General features: G+C 48.3%; 1 protein-coding gene across 6 annotated transcripts in view; it reads left to right on the forward strand.

The window, feature by feature from the left end:
- Nucleotides 1–19,138, forward strand: part of DAB2IP (DAB2 interacting protein) — a 247,409-nt gene that overhangs the window by 62,618 nt on the left and 165,653 nt on the right. For 5 of the 6 annotated variants that reach the window (XR_002102205.1, XM_019540978.1, XM_019540975.1 and 2 more), the window contains exon 2: nt 11,816–11,919. Coding sequence is in view for 5 of the 6 variants with exons in the window: in XM_019540975.1 (XP_019396520.1) it covers nt 11,816–11,919 (104 nt within the window). In the remaining variant the exon portion in view is untranslated. Of the gene's footprint in view, nt 1–5,672; nt 5,943–11,815; nt 11,920–19,138 lie in introns of those variants that run through there. The other variant, XM_019540977.1, reaches the window with a different exon arrangement.

The raw sequence follows: 19,138 nt of genomic DNA on the forward strand, positions 1-19,138 counted from the left end.
AGGTGCAGCACCTTGCACTTGTCAGTGTTGAATCCCATCCTGTTCTCATCCGCTCACCCCTGTAACCTGTCTAGGTCCAATTGCAGCCTATTCCTCCCTTCTAGTGTGATTTATCTACTTGATAAATAGATATATAAATAAAAAGGAGGGAGGTTGTTTCTGATTCTTTCCTGTGTAGAGGAGTCTCATCATCAAGGAAGAAATTGAGAGAGGGAAACAGTAGAGCTAGTTGTGCACAAAGTGCTGTTTAGTGCCAAAGAGAAACCGACTGGGGAAAAAAAGACACATTATTTTGGGTTTTTTTGTAGTTATTCTGGCACAGTTGTTCAAAGCTACTTTCCAAACTGTTTGATGTTGCTCCTGATTTTTAATTTTGTCTTTACTGTCTTCCACTTGCACAATTTTTTTTAAGCTTCCTCCAGCATTTGTCAATGAATACAAGCACGCAGCTCTGTGAAGTTCTTTATTTTACATGGTTCATTTTGGTGATGATAGCCACCCTGAGTGACCATTATTACATCCCAACCAGCCATTTTCTAGGACTGCATTACAGTTTCTTCAAAAGTTAAAATCATTTTCCTTGGCCTGATCAGTTCTGGACATTGAGAAGCTTGAAGCCTGCTATTAAAATTGCACGTACTGCTCTACTTTAAAAATCATCATATATATGGCCTTCATATTACGCGGATGGATGTGAATAGAGATATGTATGCGACCCCATTTATTTCTCTAATGAAGTGCCGTCAATAGAACATCTGTTTCTTTGCTGTAGAAAGTCAAATCCCTAATGAATTATGTTCATAAGTGCGGGATTTATTTATTTATTTATTTATGTTACATTTTGCCTATGTGCCGACCTATGTCAGCAGCAGCAGCTGCACATTACAGTGAAAAATAGAGTGATAATTACTGTGCAAAGGTTCGTGTCTGCTTTGTGCTGTTACACCAAGTACCTGGCAAACAGACGCACTCCTCTGAGCCCACGCGTACTTCACCTCGGAGCCGGCTGCTGTAAGAGAATCTAAAAAAAAAGACCCCAAATTCATCAAAGGGAGCTGGAGAGTATGATTTTCATCTGGATTCACAACCTCCTGGATCTCCTTGGAGTTTCCAGGATGAAACCTGAGCTCTGCAGACTTGCCCTAGCAGGGAGAACCAATTACAAAGAGAGACTATAAAATTTAAAGACGGCATCTTCAAACCCTCCCCCTAATTGGAGCACTGGGCACTTAGGAGCCTGTCTAGTCAGGAGGTGGGCTGGTCTGATTAGTGAATAAGAGCTGGAGGGAAGAAGACGACTTGAGGACCAGCCTGAACCTCTGTCCGAAACATGAACCAAGCCCTGCACCTTTCCCAGTTTTGGAAACTTTGGGCATCTCGACCCTCTTGTTCCTCCATCATCTGTATGCGTTGCAACCCGCTTCAAAATTCCCTGGGTTGTAACTGAGACAGGAAACAAATGGACCAACAATACGGCAATAACTGTTTGTCCCTGTGAGATTTCAAGCTCAATTTTTGCAATCCCAAGAGCTCAAATGAATGGCCAGCCTCGGAGGACCTGAGTCAGCTCTGCTGTATCCACTGGAGAGCGATTTAGTGGTACGCGCAGGCGAGCAGGCCTGACACGCCATCCTCCAGCTGTGTTTTGCAATGTTTGGATAGTTTAACAGCAGGCTGGCTAAGCAGCCAAACGACCTGACTTTCCAACTGGTGTGTAAGAGAGAGCGCTGCCAAGTGCTGCCAGCCTTTCTCAAGTCCGTATGGGACTGCTGCTCCAGAAGACGGGGATTTCTATTCATCTCACTCAGCGGTTTGGGTGCCCTGCCCCTATGGCATTTTGCTGGTGGTCTAGCAGATGACTACAATGTCTGTTTGCAAGCACAGATCAGTACCAGTGTCAAGGTTTTCTCTTTGTCTTGGTTTACTTGGGAACCAGCAGCCATGCAGGCTGAGTGCTGGGAGAAGGCAGTGTGGTAACTGTTCTGAATCTTCACGGGCATGTTAAGAGTGATGGATGAATCTAATTTAAATCTCCCCAGAGCTGACGTCTTGTTCTCCAAACGAGCTCATCTTTATTGTCACCTAGAAAGAAGCTGATGTTCCAGTTCACTTTTTCATGCCTTCCACTTCAGCCAGGGCACTTAACAGTTCCCCTCCTCTGGTCCCCAACCAAGCTAGCATTTCGTCATGTCCTGATGTATTTTTTAAGGCTGTGGTTGATCTACATTTCAATTTTCCCCTGGAGAAAAGGCCTTTAATGATACGCTGTTAGCAGACGGCGAATTTGTTCTCTAGGTATCGCATCAGAGCAAGATAAATATCATGCATATTTTATTTGGGGAAGTGATAAATAAAGAATAAAAGTCCCCTAATGCAGTTTAAAACACAAGGTAGAGAGTAAAAGCAGTGCTTGTAAGGCAGGTAGCTCATTCAGCCAGCACAATTTTCTTGTCATTTGTAAAAGCGTAGGGTGGAAGTGTGTCCACCACGGTCTCCCCCTGGCTCCACTCTCATGGTGGGGCTGGGTCCTTCTTTCTCTTGTGCTCACATCTGGTTCTTGTGGCAGCAATTGCAATGACATCGGTGGGGAAGTTTCCCTGCCTCACCTGCTGGGATGTGCCCGTGCTTCCCATTTCTGTTATGTCACCCCTGTATTTCTCTTCCCTTCTTTCTTCTTCCTCCTCCTTGCCCCCATGGAGTAGTCTTAGCTGACAAACATGTCTGATCCTTCTCTTAAAACCAGCTGCAAAACTCCTCTTGACTTCACTGACAGCAGGATGAGGCCCTACGAGACTATCATTAGACAACGGGAAGTGAGGCATTAACATCTCTAATGGCTCTCCTAGGTAGTGTGAGAAGATCTAGTTGTGCAGCAGGCATGAGTATGGCACCGTGCCCTTCCCTGCAGAGTTGTATGTGTGATGGCAGTCCTCAGTGTGATTGGGAAGATATAATGGGCTACGGCAGAGCATCACAAAGCCTGTCTGTCGTCCTCGCTCACAGAATTTATCTGAACATAGGCGAGGGTTGTCCTTGAACGTAGAGAGTTCGTCGCTCCTGTGAACTTTCCAGCAGTAAGGCACCAACAGGGGTACAAGATAAAGATAAAGTATGAGAAAAAACAAGGGTTCATTTAATAAACAGGCAAGGAACTTGCAAACACCTGCAGAATCTCTTTGCTCCCGTCTCCCCCACAGCCATCACGTCCATGCTCTGCAACGTTTGTTCTGCTCTCGATTTCTCAGTTGCTTTGCTGTCGGATTCATTAGCAAAAAAAAGCTTTAGCACCCTCTAGTGAGACAGCTGAACTACTGTTGCATCGTACCAGCTGGCCTTGTGCCCCATTTCTGGGGATGAGCAAAAAATCCTATGAATACCTATTTGTAAGTTGGAAACTTCACAGAGCTCGTGAGGAAGGGGCACGGTGCCAGACTGGGGTAGGCAAAAGCCCAGCAGGGAGAAGAAAAAAGGCAAACGAACCTCATCTACGTATCACAATAAGCACCTGCCTTTGGTGCAAGTGAAAAGAGCTCAGTAGGTGATATCAGAGAGAAGAGAGGGATAGCTGAATAGAGAGATGGTTAGAAGCTGTATGCCTAGGATCTGGGGCCATTTGCGAACAATACCAACGTCATACCAGTACAACGAGTATTGAATACCGCACAGAGCTCTTCTCAGCCTCACTCAGCACCTGGTACCGCAGATCCCAAGGTGATGGGGACCATTGGGTGCACACAGGATGCTATGTGGAAGGAGCCAAGCTGCTTTATAAGGCCTTTTCTTTCCCCGCAATGGATCCTGTGACTTAGGAGACCAGGAAATAGCTGCGCAATTTCTTTTTTTTCATTTGCAGCCTTTAGTGATAGAAGACAATCTAGTTGTAGGATTTCTGTGACTTTTGCTCCTTTCCCCTCCCCGGCCGGCACTGGGAAGGCCCTTCACTTCACATTGCTGGCCTGTCCGCCACTCGGCCTGCACTCCGGTGCATTTCTGTTCGAGGCGGAGGGATTGTGGCGTAAGTCAGGACTCGCTCTCCCCTGCCGAGAGGACTCTAGAAGGGATGGCAATCCGGTCGGGAACTGAGTCTGGTGATACAAAGCACTAACCATTAGACAAGACAGCCAGCCACTAACGATTTAACGCTGCATCATTTGGGTCTGAGAGCAGCATGGAAGATATTGAGAATCAGTCAGAATGAGGGTGTCCTGGGAAATGGCCCTAATTCGTTCTTGTTTCTTGTCTGATGGGCTGTGTGAAAGGCACACATCTGTGACATGCAACATTAATTGTTTGAAAATGCAATGAAAAGAAGAGAACATTAAAGCTGAAGCCTCCACTTGGGGAATTAAATGAAGTAGGAATGAAACATCGACTCTGGTACAGAAGCATCGCAGAACGCATGCAACCCCCAATTCTGGTTGACAAAAGGGCCTTTTACAGCTACCAATTCCAAGAGGGGGGAAGAAGTAATTTTATTCTAATATAAAAAGTGGCGGTGACCTTTCCAACAGAGGCTTTCATTATCCCTGGGAATATCCATTCTGGATATTCATTACCTTCAACTTGAGCTAAGTCTAATTTTCACAGGGCGTTGTTAACTGCCCTAAACTTTTGCTTCTCAACCGTTTTTATGTGAAAGTCAATTTTACTGCCAAATAATGATTCAACTTACAGCTAATTTTCTGTGAAACGATGGCCACAATGTTGCTTTAGGGGATCAAGTGGAATAGGCAGATGGATCTTTGAGGCATCGATTGTGGCATATCAATACTTGCGCATCCGTATTTCTCTTCCTGGGCCGTGCAGTTAAGGAAAGGTGGTTGACATGGGTGTAGATTTTGATAACGGCTACTTCAAACTTCAGCTCCAGCTCTTATTTAATCACAGTCTATTTGGGCTTAGACATTTTGTGCATCGCAGTGTTGCATCCCACGTGAAATTATTAATGATTCTACAAAAATAGAGTTGACTCAACACATACTTACTGTTTTCTGTCTTCATTTGACTCCCCAAATGCCACGTTTCTTTTAAAAAATTCTAATTTTATTTTTGCTTTCCTTGCCTAACAGTATTACCTACTTATGTCTTGAACTTCCATTTATCCCAAGATCCCTCTTTCTCTTCCTGGAGTCGTGCAACTACTTACAACCCTCTGGCCACCACTGCAGGTTGTCTCTGGAGCTCTCTTCAGTTGGTTTGTTCTTATTCACAATCCTGCTGCTGCTACAGACACCCCTTTTCCAGGGGTCCCTTTGCATTTGCCGATGGTGTATGAGCTACTAGGAACGAATGCATTTTTCCTCCAAACATAGTGCCACCTCCTCTCTTTGGGTGTGTTTGTAGTGAAGAGTCATTAAACAGTGCAGAAATTAGGTAGCAGAATAACAACACGTGGGTTCATTAAGGAGATAAGATTAATTCAGCTGTGTGTAACTGCAACCACTCACACAGGAGACAAGAAATTCCAGTTCTCTCTGTTTTCACAGAAACTCCACCCCTTTAAATCTCCAAGGCAGGTCCTAGAGTGTCAAAACTCTAAACCAATGGGGAGAAAATAACGAGGCATCAGGCGATGAGAACAAATGTTCATAGGTGGATCGCACCCGAAGGTCAAGGCGGTGCTTAACCCTTTAGGGATGTTGCACACATTATCCTTCTCCCATCAGCCTCCATGACTGATGGACTTCATCAGCTCTCTGGTATTTGGGAGAGAACTGGTGAAGTTTTATTACCCTCTGAAGTTTCTGCTCCTTAAAACACATCAACACGACACTCCTGGCCTCCGGCAGTGCCTCTCCATCTCTGCTAGCCCAGCCGGCATTCCTCTCATACCTCTGTTGTCGCTGCCTCGGATGAAGTCATCATCTCTGCATCTTTTCTTATTCCTGCCCTGGTCGGAGTGTCATGGCATGCGGTTTGCAGACCAGCATGGTTGCCTTTTGGTGAGTGAAGGGTGATGCTTCTTCTTGTTGGCTTTGCAGGCATGCATTTGGACCGTGTGCCCACTTTCCTTGTTGGACGTTCAAAGTTTTTCCTATTAAGGGAGCACTTGCCTGAAAGTATCTGCTTGTTACTTGCTCATTCCAGCTGGTTCATGTTGAAACTTTTCCTTTGTCTCTGCTGTCTGCCTCTTCCACTGGCTGGTTCTTGGCCCCTCATTTAACATGAATTATATGGCGATTTCAGAGAAGCAAACTGTGACAGCCTCATGGGTGCAAATAAGAGTCTGTGCATTTCATTCCTAACCACGAGAGTCATCTTGCTGACTTCCACTTAGACAAGCTTTGAATCACAGGTGCAGATGAGGCTACCACCAAATAGGACTCATCAAGGGGAAAGAGAACAATAAAAATAGCTCTGTGACCTGCGCCATGGTAGTACCGGCATGGTTTGATTCATGTAGAAGAAAACAGTGTTGTTGAGTAGGCTGAGCAGCAGGCTGGGAGTCAGCAGTTCCTGACTCTGCTCCACTTTCTGCAAGCCTCGAGCATGTTGCTTAACTGCTACGTAATTATTTCCCCACCTGAAAAATGGGGATAGAAAAGCTGTGGTGAGGATTATTGATAGTTAATCTGCTCATTCAATCACCGGGGGGTGAATTAGATGATAATTAGATAAAGAAGTCTTTATTTTACTGGCCTGACTTTGCAAATCCATGAAAACTTTACTTTAACATCTGTAAGGTAATAAATATTATTACTTATTTCCTGATACAAGTGCTAGTAAAGTTGGCACGTCAGTAAGCTTTTCAATCTCCATTGCTGAAGTTTGATGGACACTGAAGGGCACTTTAAACCCAACTGTAGATCGAGTCTAGCTTTGACAAACTGCAGGAAAGGTTTCCTGTTTGTACGAAGTTGGGGGAAGTTCGTTTTCATCTTGATTTAGAATCTTCCTTGACACCGTTGCAAAGCCAAGCACGTTGCAGCGTTGTGCAGCTCTTGGGCAATCAGAAGTGGGACTTATCTGTTTTTACCTTAACCACAAATGGTGCTGCTGCTCCTTCATAATTACTGCGGCAGCAGAGACCTCAGTCAATATTCAGGCTCTGTCCCAGCCAGCTTATAGTCCAGGTCTGTGAGAGATGAAATGGGTGAGCAGGAGGGGGGCAAGATAAACAGCTAAAAGGTAATGATTTTTCATCACGTGCAGTAGGAGTAAAGCTAACTGTGACCCGAGCAGCCTAATTTTCATTGCTCAGCACTTTGCCAGGGTTGTCTTAAGAGACACAGCATCCCTGCCTGCCTGATCTGATCTAACTGCCTAAGAGCAAGTGGACAAAGCCCTTGTGCTGCTCCTTTCGACTCTGCCTGGCCCCTTCGTTAGGGAGAAAGCAGCAAAGGCCAGTGGAAACAACAGCCAGCCAGGAAGCCATTGCTTTTTGCTGGTGTCTATCTTTGCCCTCTTACATCTCTGCTGTTTGATGATGTGGCTTTCCTTGTTACGCCCAAGGAATCATTTTTCAGATCCAGTTTGCCTGCACCTATAATCCTCCCTTAATAGACTGTTACTTCAGTGATTTTTCAGACCATCCGTGTCATAAAGGAGAGATTTGGAGGTTTTAAGTTAATAGCCTGCCGAGAACTTTGGGGAGTGAATAGTGCCCTGAGATACCGTGCGTCTAAGTCCCCCAGTCAGCCCTGATCTAGAGCCAATAAATGGACGAGTGAAGGTCTAATCCAACCATTTCAGCCAGCTGAAGGACGGTATCCAACGTACGTAGAAACTCCCCCGCTCTTGAGAAAAGGGTGGCATTTGATAGCACTGAGTGCTTCTGGAAAGGTCGCTCTGTGGTTACCTGCTGCAATAATGCTTTGCCCTCCCACCGAATCTTTCATTTGGGGATTGAAGAAAGATGTGCAGACATTAATTAACGTGGCCTTGCTGCCTGCCTGTGAGAGAGGTGAGACTTGCACCTATTTTATAGGTGGGGAGCCCGAGCAGCAGAGCAACAAGGTGCCCGAGGCTGCTCCGTGAGTCAGTGGCAAAACCACAAGCCCGACCCTGGAGTCTTCCTTGGTCTTGTGCTATAAGACTTCATTTCGTCTCGGAGGGAGCAATAACGGAGCCGCTTCCTTCCGCAGGCCAGACTCCCAGCCCGAGATCCTGGCTCATCCCAAAGCCCCGGGTCGTTTCCCAGAGGGCAGGTAGCAGAGAAGGAAATAGCGAGGAGAGGCAGCCCCTCCTCGCAGCCTCTGCACAGCAGGCCAAACGCGGTCTGTTTTCTGGTCCTGGATTGCAAGCCGTTTGAGCTTTTGGGGTACTGCCTTGTGTCGACAACTCTGGGTACCCCTGAGCAAGCTACTCTGGATCCAAATAGACTTTGAGGCTGAGACGGGGTCTTTGGCTCATCTCTACACCTCTCCCTTCGTGCTAACCTGTGTGGTTAGAAAATTAAGCAGATTCAGAGAAAGAGAAAAGGAGATGACCATGTGTTTTGACTTGACAAGCCATTGTGCTATAAGCCACGAGTGTTGTGACAGGTGCACGCAGGTGTTGTCCCTCTGAGCCCCAGGCTCAGCCTTGGGGACAGCACAGGGCTGTGTCGTGCAGGCCTCGGGAGCCGGGGTTTCTTGTCGCTGTTTTTAGTTTAGCCCCTCCACTGCCATGCTCAAGCTGCCTGTGTGAGAAGTGGTTTTTAATATGCCCATCCATTGTTCTGATGGGTCGTTAAAACATGCAAAACAGCTCCCGTGTTGCCGCTTGGAGAGTGGGTTCACACCGGTAACAAGCAGCTTCTTCGTGGCAGTCCAGAAAAGGGCTTCGACCCCAGAATGGTGTGGGAGCGTCGGCGGGAGAGGTGGGAACACCGCAGGACTCGGCTGCCTCCTCCAGCTTCCCACTGCGGCGTTCTGCAAAGAAAGCAGCGCCTCGCTCGAAGTTCGGGCACGGGGTTCTCCGCGCCGTGAATTAGCTGCCGCCGGGATTTGGGATGGGCATCCCAGGCCATGAAGACATCACTGAGCTGGCCCTGGTGCATAGCAAGACTCTCACGGTCTGTCCCTCCGCAGCGGTTTGTTTTGCTTCTCAGCAGGCGTCCCATGGGATTGTAGCCATTATTCGCTCCTCCCCGGTGAGAGCCCTTGCCAGGACCCGATCGCGGCAAATTGCACGTTGCCCATGCGATGAGGGCAGAGGACGGGGAAACAAAGGGCCTTTAAGTCACATTAGTTATGTGAGGCGCGTTGTTTCAGGCATTCGGGAATATGGCCTCTCCAGCTTTCAGTTGCCTCCCTCTAGCACAGCACGCCAGGAATTTCCCTTTGCAAACGGGGGTTTTCTTCAAGCCACCTGTCGTTCCCAACCGTGAGTTGCAGTAACGTCGTGGTAGTGTTGAAGTGATGATTTTGCCTTGATGGCCCCAGAAATACCCAAGAGGTCAGAAGTTTTGTGGGTGATATCTTCCAATAAAGGAGATCGCCCACAAGAGCTCTTGCCTCGCGCTGCAACTCCTCCTATTTGTGAGCAGAGGCGTTCCCTGCAAAATCCTGTACTTGAATGATATTCGCACCTGGCGCGTTTCTTTTTGTTTTCTTTACGCTGGTCGTTTGAGGAACAGGGCAGCCTGGTGAAGCAGCTCCTCTGAAGCACCCCTTTCTTTTTGCTTGGATGCTACATTGGTTAGTAAATGCCAGGACAGCTCTTTCAGACGCTCTTCCCTTTCACAAGTGAAGTCCTGGGGGATTCTCCCAGCCGCTGAGATTTGTTAGTTGAGTAACACAAAGAGCGTAATGTGGTTTTATAACAACAGGCTGTAGAAAGGGAGCAATCTGGCTAAGTAAAGTTCCAGCCCCAGTGGATGTGAACAAATAAAAGAGCCCTTCAGAGTCGAGGTCGTAATAAAATTTGTCGTCTCGGCTTTCAGTTCATCTGCTTCCTCCCTCGTGTACCTAAGAGGCGTTCATTTGTGAGCAAGGTTGGAGGGCTGCTGTAGCCAGGATGGCTCAGAAAGTATTCAAGAAGCAAGGGATTTTTGGTAATATCTTTTATTGGACCAACTCAGTAGTTTGGAGGTGCACAGTGCCCTCCCTCAAGTCACTTTGTTCCCAAAAGCTTGACCTAGCATCTTTCCCACCTATTCAGTAGGTCCGATAAAACAGATTACTGAAAACCCCAGCTCTGCTTCCATTCATTTGCGAGGCGCTTAGCAGTGTCTAGCCGTGTATTCGGCTGCATGTGGCTTGGTCACGTTTCAGACAAGCCAGGCCTAAACCTGACCTAGCGTCCTCCTCCAGTGCTGTGGATTGGGTTACCCTCCCTGCTGACCGCTCCCTTGCACCAGTGTGGAGCACATGTCAAGCCGACTGCTCAGCGGTCCAAAAGGACCGCTACAGGATCTGATGGCAGCGTGCGCCGGGCTTCTGTCTCCATCCCTGCAAAAAGGAGGCCTCTTGCTTTCCATTTCCAAACACTTGTTCGTCACTATTTCCCTTGAAGTGCTGGGCGCTCCTCTCGGGGCTTTAAATGCACTTTATACATTCAAGTGCCATCTGGCTCTCAGATCATGGAGAAAGGATGCTGCTCTCCAGTGCCTGCTTCCCTGCTGAAGGGCAGGTTTGCTGAAAGAGCCTCTACCTTCCCTAGGGTCAGAGCAAGAGTAACCAAAGACCCCACAGAAGACAGGGGCAGTTTGACCAAGTTTGCACCTGGCCAGGTGATGTAAAGCCTGGTTTGCTGTTTGGTCCATTTCTGCTCTGCCGCGAGAAGCTTCTTGCCGGGCAGGAATGGGCTGGGAGTATCTTCTGAAAGTCTCCCTTTGTGCAGAAGTGGCTGTGATCCCATGGTGCCTCCGGGCTGGAGGCTGTGCTGCCACGGGAGGGCCGGAGCCGGCAGAGCTCAAAGCATCCAGCACGCCCTCTCCGAGAGCTAGAAAAATGGAGGTGAATTGCTAATAGGGTTTGCATAGGTCTCTCTGCTTTTTTGCCCCATGTATGTGGGCTCCAGCTGTGTTTGTTAGCAGAGCTGGCCCATTATTTCTAGCCCTTTGATGTCTGTTTAAAGACACCTGCCTTCCCTATGAATCCTTGGCAGATTTTTTAGGCCCTAGTCTGCAGACTGCGTCATCCCTGGGCAGGCCGGAGTGCCCCGCTGGTGCTTTACAGTGCAAAGCAAGAGCTGCGTGGAGAGGTCTGGAGTGCAGGTAAAGCACCAGCACCCTCCTGTGGCACTTCGCTCATACAGCCACTTCCCCGCAGCCTTCAGTGCTGCAGACGGGGGTTGTGCATTTACCTGGCAAAGCACCACAGATTGGTTCTAGCTCTGCACCTCTCTCGGGACCCTTCCCTCCAGGCCTCCCACAACACCCTGTCGGCTCTCCCGAGTCCTGCTTCAGCATCCCCCCTGCCAGAGAGGCGCGTGTCCCTACCCGCGGTGGGAAACCAAGACCTAGAGGGGTCAGAGAGCTCATTTTCGTTCACAAAGCAAGTCACTGGCAGAGTTAGGAAGGGAACTCCGAAGTTCAGGGCTGTGCTTTTAACCCCAGCAGCTGCTTCTGCCCAGCCTGCATGTGCATGGATCTGTAGCTTGTGTAAAGCTGCCGCTTAGCTTCTGTACCTGTTCTCCTGACCCAGCTCCAGAATGGGAGGAGTGGCAATGCCGGCCTCACGGGGGTGTCATTGTAAGTAGGAAAGTCCTGCTGTCGAAACGTGCACCAAGGTGCCTGTGGAACGGGAGCAGGCACGGCAGAGTTTCTTTGCAAGCGTGTCTGGAAAGAGGAAGCCATGCCTAACGTCCCCACAGTTTACATCCATCCCTGTGCTGCCCTGAGGTCCTGTGTGTTCAACTAATTGTCCTTTCCCCTCTTTGCCGTTCCCAGAGTCCCCCCCGGACAGATCCGGGCAGAGGCGCAGCATGCCCAGTGGGGTCACGGAGAAAAACCCCACCATGGAGCCCACTGCGACCACGCCGTTCCGGGTCACGGTGAGTATCTCCTTCCAACTTCATTCTCTCTTGGGGTTTGGTCTGCATCCTCAGAGCAGAGGTGGGGTTGAGGGTGATGTGTGGTGGCCTATTTTTAAGTAAATGTGCAGTTACTAGCTACTCTGAGCAGCAAGTGGATGTCAGTGACTTCCCGGTAAGCTCGCTAGATTTGCCACGGTGCTTCCTTTACGGTGCCTTGTTTGTGCGAGTTCACCTGTGAATGCTTTGAAGCACAGCATATGCATCAGGGCGTGCTTCAGTCTGGTGCTGCGCAGTACAGCCTGTTCTCCTTGCTCCTCGCTCTGAACACATGGAGGAGACGAGACTCCCTCCCACTGAGCACGAAACAGATCTCTCCGCCATCGTCTTTTAGGGCATCGCTGTGCATCGGTGCATCCTTGTGTACAGCGGCCTGTGACCGAGGTGCGCAGACACCTGACGTGTTTTAGGAAGGCCCCGCTCAGGAGTAGGGTGCTAATGCTGCATCCCTGTCGCACCAAGGGACACGGAAGTCCAGAGAAGCAAAGAGATTTGCCAGAGGCCATACCGTGAGCTAGTGGCAGAGCCAAGCCTGAGCCCCGTGGTGGAATAGCCTTACCTAGAGGGAGGAGAGAAGCACAGCTGACAGCAAGTCCTCTACAAAAGCCAAAGGCAGACTTGGCCCAGACAAAGCACCCATGCTGGGATGAGCCTCTGTGTGGCTGTAGGGTTAGAGTTCTGTGCCGCATGCTGTCGGTAGGAGGCCTTTGCCTTGCCTCATGAGGTCCAAAATGAAAGGGCCAGGTTAGACGGGTGTCTAGGTGCTAGGTCCCCACCTGCTCGAGTCCTTGAAAAAAGCATTAGTGGGAGAGAAGGGCTGGTCCCCTTCCTCCTTACTGCCTCATGTGAGTTATTTCTGAGGCTAAGATGTAAGTGCATTGGTTTCTCAATGAGTCGGTCATGAAGGAACAGGATTGCTGAAGCTGCCTGACTGGTGGGAATTGGATTTGGCCGAAACCATCTTCGTTCCTTCTTACATTAAAATTTGCAAGAGGTCCCTGGCACTGTCCCCCTCGGTGGCCCTCACTGGCTTAGCTCCTCTCTCTAACAGCCTGTAGATTTTTTTTTTTTTTTTTTGGTAGTCTTCTGACATAGATTTATCACTTCCCACCTGTGGGACTGGCTTCCATAAAGAATAAGATAAAATCCCGGTCATTAGTTAGTTCGGGCTACTGCTTTGTTGACAAATGGAGGTACAACAGTGGGAGCAAAATAAACTGTTTTTAAAGTAGGCAATAATGATCCAGGCAGAGACACCAGTTTTTTTAAATGCATCCTCACCCTGGACCTGCTTCTGCTTAATGAATAAGGAATGTGCATGTGAAGAAAGGCAGGATTCATAAAGAGCTGAGGGCAAACTCCAGTAGTAATAATTTATGAAATAAATATTTTCAGGTGCTTTCTGAAGAGGGCATATGCTTAAAGTGCAAACAGCCGGAGATACGGACTTGATCTCAGCGCTGACCGAGGCACATTGAGGGGCACATTTTCAACAGGGATGTGGCTGTTGCATGCTGCATAACACTGTGCACAAGTATTTCTCTGTATGAGAGAGGCAGGAACTCTGAGAGCTGAGTACATACTTTCTATGTCTGCCACATGGGCTATACAGGCCTGGGCACTCCATGGGGCACTTAGCTAGAGACAGAAAAGAAAACCTAATGGCACAAACTCAAAAAATGGGAGCATCCTTGATTCGCTTGCAAAAATATGCACTGATGCTTGCAACCCTGGTAGATTGAAAGAGCCTGTTTTGCACATGTAAACCCTAATTTTATGAGTGTATGTGGGCCCGCACACTCCACAGCTATCATATATGCAAGCATGTGAGTATATAGCTGTACTGTATCATTCATATAGTAATTGCTACCTGGTGGCCATGGCAACGGTTAGAGCAATGACTGCGCAAAAGAAGACCCGAGTTATTTTTCTAAGTGCTTATCCATATCCATATCCATTCACACACACACACGTACACACACACACACTTCTGAATGGATATGCACCTCGTGACCATTAGGAGTAGAATAAATATATGTATGGTAGTCGGTATACATATGATAGCGTGTGTGTACGTGTACAATACAGCCAGAAGCACTGCAGTTTCTGTATAGGTAAGTAACTTTTCTTTCTCTTTTTGGCATTGCCACTGACTGGGTCCGTCAGTTTGGGGTACGTTGTTTCACTCCACTGCCTTAGTTCATAGTTTTGCAGTTTCAGAGTTGGTAGGGTTGGAAGGGACCTGAGCAGATCATCAAGTCCAGTGCCGCACAGATGGGGAGGATCACCTCCTTGGCCCTGCTCATGGTGCAGCTATGGATGCACGACAAGGTGCGGTTGGTCTTCCTGACCGCGTCCCCACACTGCCGGCCCATGTTCATCTTGGCATCAGTGATGACTCCAAGATCCTTTTCTGCCTCTGCCCTGCCGAGAAGGGAGTCCCCAGCCTGTAGGTATGGTGCTGGCTCTTCCTCCCCGGGTGCAGCACTCTCCACTTGTCAGTACTGAATCCCATCCTGTTCTCATCCGCCCACCCCATAACCTGTCCAGATCCAGTTGTAGTTCCTTTCTCTCCAAACTGGGAATAATGGGGAGAATGTTTGAAAAGCATTTTTAGACCCTCAGGTCAGGTGGAAGGCCATGTGAAATGGGAATACATTGATGTGTGTACATTTGTGCCTTAATGCAAGCCATTGCTATATATATATGGCACATGTATAAGTGAGCATTCTCCAGTTGTGTATCCCAATATAAGCTAAGTTACTAATTTAGACTTGACAGCCATAACTGAACTCTACCTCATGTTGGGTCCAGAGTGTACAAACAGAGGACCTATACCTCTCCCTTCTTTGGAAGAGGTCATAGGATCAAAGGAAGTGATTCTTCCCCTCTATTCAGCACTGGTGAGGCCACATCTGGAGTCCTGTGTCCAGTTTTGGGCCCCCCACTACAGAAAGGATGTGGACAAACTGGAGTCCAGCAATCAAAGGTTATGAAGGCAATGGAAATGGTTTGGGACTTGGGGAACATGACTGATGAGGAGAAGATGAGGGAACTGGGTTTATTTAGTCTGGGAAGAAGACTGAGGGGGTTGAAGAGCAGCCTTCAGCTCCCTGCCGGGGGGCTGCAAAGAGGATGGAGCTGGGCTGTTCTCAGTGGGGGCAGATGACAGGACAAGAAGCAATGGGCTCAAGCTGCAGCAAGGAAAGTTGAGGTTGGATATTAGGGAAAACATGTTCACTAGGAGGGTGGTGAGGCCCTGGACTGGGTCACCCAGAAAGGTGGTGGGATCTCCATCCTTGGAGGTTTTAAAGCCATGGCTGGGTTGATGTAGTTGGGGCTGGTCCTGCTTGGAGCAGGGCGTTGGACTAGACGTGACCTCCTGAGCTCCCTTCCAGCCCCCGTTGTCTGTGAGTCTATGAAATACACTCCTTATATCTAAGCTGGTCAAACACGTCTACACGTCACAAACACAATGGGATGAGTACACATGGAGCTAAAGGAGTCTTACGCTGGTAGTCTGAAGAGTTAAGTTAGAGCAAAACTGATAAGCACTGGCCCCAGCCAAATTCCTGTTCAAGCCAGGGAATTTCCAAGCTTTCAGAGCTGATCTCCTGCTGGAAAGATCACCTACTTTTGGCTGTTCTAATATGGAGCTCATAAAGGAAAGGCTCTGTCTCGATGTACAAAATAGCTTTGCCAAAAATCACTACAACCATCATGGGGCTTCCCAGGAAACTCTGAAGGGAATTCAGACAGATTTAAGTCCATGGCATTCACTGCTGCTGGTTATATTTCCTGTTTCTCGTCCCCTTGTTCTAACTTGTGCTACTGTAAGAAAACAGGACCCTTGTTGAAGCTCCTGACTCTTTTTCCCCAGTCACAGCCTGAACTGCACCACTGTGACACCAGGTAGGGGCTGCACAGACGGTGTGGACTGTGTCATGCCTGCAAACACGAGCTCAGGAGAGGGGGAGCAAGCAGGACTCCAAAGCAGAGCTAGGACTTTCAGCTACTTGTCCCAGCTGTCCTGCTTCCTACCCTCATCTCGCTGACGCTGCACCTCTTCTTTCCCTACCTTGCTCCTTGCTGTCCTCTGCATCCCCCTTCTAATGGCTTCCTTGATCTCTGTTTCCTGTTCTCCAGTTTGCACCTCCGCCATGCCTCCCTGTAAGCTAATTACCCGTGCTCTGCTTTCTTTCATATTTCTCTTAAAAAACATGACCTGGACAGTTATCTACATTGCCCCCCCTCACTCACCACCTCTCTGTGCTGCACTGCTGCCAGGTATATCCTGTTTGCCTGGGCCTGGAAACATCAATCCTTTGTTTTTTGTGTGTTCTGTTAAGCACTGTGAGCTACCTAATTAATGGCAAACAGCAAAGTTGGTGAACAGGGCCTGGGCTATTTGTTAGGATTCCCAGCAGGTGGGCTGGAGGTGCAGCATTTCTGTAACAGGCTGTGCTCAAGGTGCTGGGATGGTGCAGGCTGTGCTCAATTAGGTCCAAACCCAGAGAGATCAGCACATGTGAAAGTACTTTCCCTCTGACATCAGTCTGGTGATGTCCACTTTGTTCCCTGCCAAGAGAACTGAATTTATTTCCAAAACCCTGCAGTCCTCAGCTTGCCAGGTGCAGGCTGCATGGACAACTGGTCTGTCTGATAGTCAGCTTGCTTACCCATCTCAAACTCGGGGCAAATCATGCAGAAGAAGAAAACAGAAGGGAAAACTAACCAGAAGACCTTGTTGCATCTTGGTCTCTGCTATTTTCACAGCAGGAGGCTCAAACTCCCTGCACTGTGGTGAGTTTGTATGTCTGATCCTCAAGCACCGCACCTTCACTGCACAAGGGTCCCTTTAACGTTTATGCATTAAATGGGAATGGGGTCCCTTTAATGCTTACGCATGGTCAGTGAAAATAGACCTCTGTTTCTCTTTATCCTTGCTCTAAGAGGTTGTCATGAATTGTGTTTTCAATCATGTCATTCCCAATCTTTAGCTAGTTCAGGCTAGTCTGTCGACACGGCTTGTCTATGATGTAGTGGCCGGCTTTGGGCTCCATCTTCCATATGGAAGTATCAGCACGTAGGCCCTACGCAGAGTCGGGTCTAGCCTTCATCTTCTGCGCGGTACCGTACGCTATCATCTAACTTCTGCTTCTGCTCAGCCCTCAGAATGTTACTTCCATTAATATGAATGGCTTCATTACATGCATAGTTTTTATGGCCACCCAGAATTCAGCAGATGTCAGCCAGAAGAAATATATTCTGCCTCACCTTCCTTCATTAACCAGAAGAGGAACATTAGCAGTCAGTCCACTCCTGCCACTGGGAATAGTAATTAGTGCTTTAGTTTAGTAGTAATGGGATTATTACTTTTGAGCCTGCTGCTTGTAGGTTTTGATGTCGTAAGCTTTTCATATTTTACAGCTGATTGTTCTTCCCTGACATCTCCATCCTTCTGCTGCCGAGTCTCCACGGGACCCGGGTGTTCAGGAACCAATGGATTTGGCTTTTTTTCCCCCCTCTGTGTTGCACTTTCAGTTGCTTGAAACTCAAGCCAAGGGAGGGTGGAAACACCCCCTCCCCATGCTGCAGTTTGCCAGTCAGTCCAAGGAATTGGTTGAGTTTCTGCTCAGGCTCCTGTGGCAGGTTGTGGAGAGCAGGAGATGGGGGTGTGCTGGTTTCTTACTCTTTCGATGGCTGAGCACCAGAAGTTCCCTGTTTTTAAGGAGCTTTGAAGAGATGGCCTCAGCATCTCTGAATTTCAGCATTTCCATCTGGCCAAGAGAAAAAGGGAGAGACTAGCTGACCTTTTCCATTTAGTGCTTATGCTTGCATGAGTCTGCATACTCAGCGTCTGCGACATCCAAAGGGTTAGCTGTGCCCAAAGTCAGGGCTGCTTTCCAGTCTTTGAGAGGCTGCGTGTCTTCCTGATGTATAATGTCAGGAGGATCTTCAGTCCATCCTGTGATGGGAAGATCTTTTTTTCCCTGCTGATAGCCCATCTTGCTCATAGTGTTTGCTGTCAGAGCTGAGTGCAACCTCTGACGCAGTTTTATGACCCGTGCTTTGCCTCATCTGAGGCTGTTGTACGTTGGACCGTCTCTCAATACTAATGCAATTCTGACTGTCTTGGCAGATTTGTGCAGCATAGGCACACATCAGGACTGCGTGAGTTCCCAAAGTATGTGCAGTCTGTTAAAAATAAAGCCTGGCTGCTCATATCTGCTTCCTTGGAGGCTGTTTGGTGTGCAGTTTGCTGTGCTTCTCCCTTCGTGGCTCTTCGTGGCCCAGAGGACTTCTCTGTAGTATTTCAGTGAAGACAGTGAAGAATTCAACGTGCGGTGTCCTAGTGATTGAAAGTGGCCTCCTAAGAATAGCAATAACAGAATAGATTTCAGTGCTCCAAGCAGTGTCTCCAGCCAGCATCTGGTTAAGAAACCAGTAGTGTACGTTGCCCTGACCAGTTATAGTGCATGTGAAATGGGGATACCTGCCTGCCCCTGAAACAATTACCTCATGTCCAGAGAATGCATTCAATTTTCCTTTTTTAGTTCAATCCTGGCCCTAGCGAAGTCACTGGAGGTTGTTTTATAGGATCCAACATATCTACGGAAGCAAATCTGTTGTGGAAGCACATCTTGGTCAGCTAAGGCTCTTACAGAGTCCAAAGTTTTGGTGCATCTCTCTCTTCTGGTTGCATATCTGCTGGCCTCTCCAACGAGGAATCCCAGCCTGCTGTTGACAAGTGTCTATAAAAATGGTACTTTGTGCTGTTTCTTGACTTGCTATTTAAAAAAAAAAACCACAATGCAAGGGGACTGACAGGCTCAAGTGACTGGCCGTAAGTCCCTGGGCCCCGTAGCAAGAGATGGCCATTTTACAGTCTTGCCAAGTAGCAATCGAGTTGTTCCCATCTTATGTCAGGTTGGTATTGGTCAGGGATCCATGTCATAAAGCGCCAAGGCCGCGGGTGATAATAACTGGACTGGTGTTGAAAGCCCTTGCAGGGACTCCCCTCTTCTCCCTCTTGGTTGAGTCTGAAACCTGTGCTGTTGTTTAATAAACCAAGCAGGGGGACTGGAGAGCAAGCAACCCCACTGCACAGAAAACACTGTGGCTTCAAAGTTAACCCACAGACCTGGCGGGGAGTTAGGACGGGATAGCCCAGTGTTAG

The sequence above is a fragment of the Crocodylus porosus genome, unplaced genomic scaffold (genome assembly GCF_001723895.1).
Source record: "Crocodylus porosus isolate Cpor-Errol unplaced genomic scaffold, CroPor_comp1, whole genome shotgun sequence".
In the NCBI taxonomy this organism is placed as follows: Eukaryota; Metazoa; Chordata; order Crocodylia; family Crocodylidae; genus Crocodylus; species Crocodylus porosus.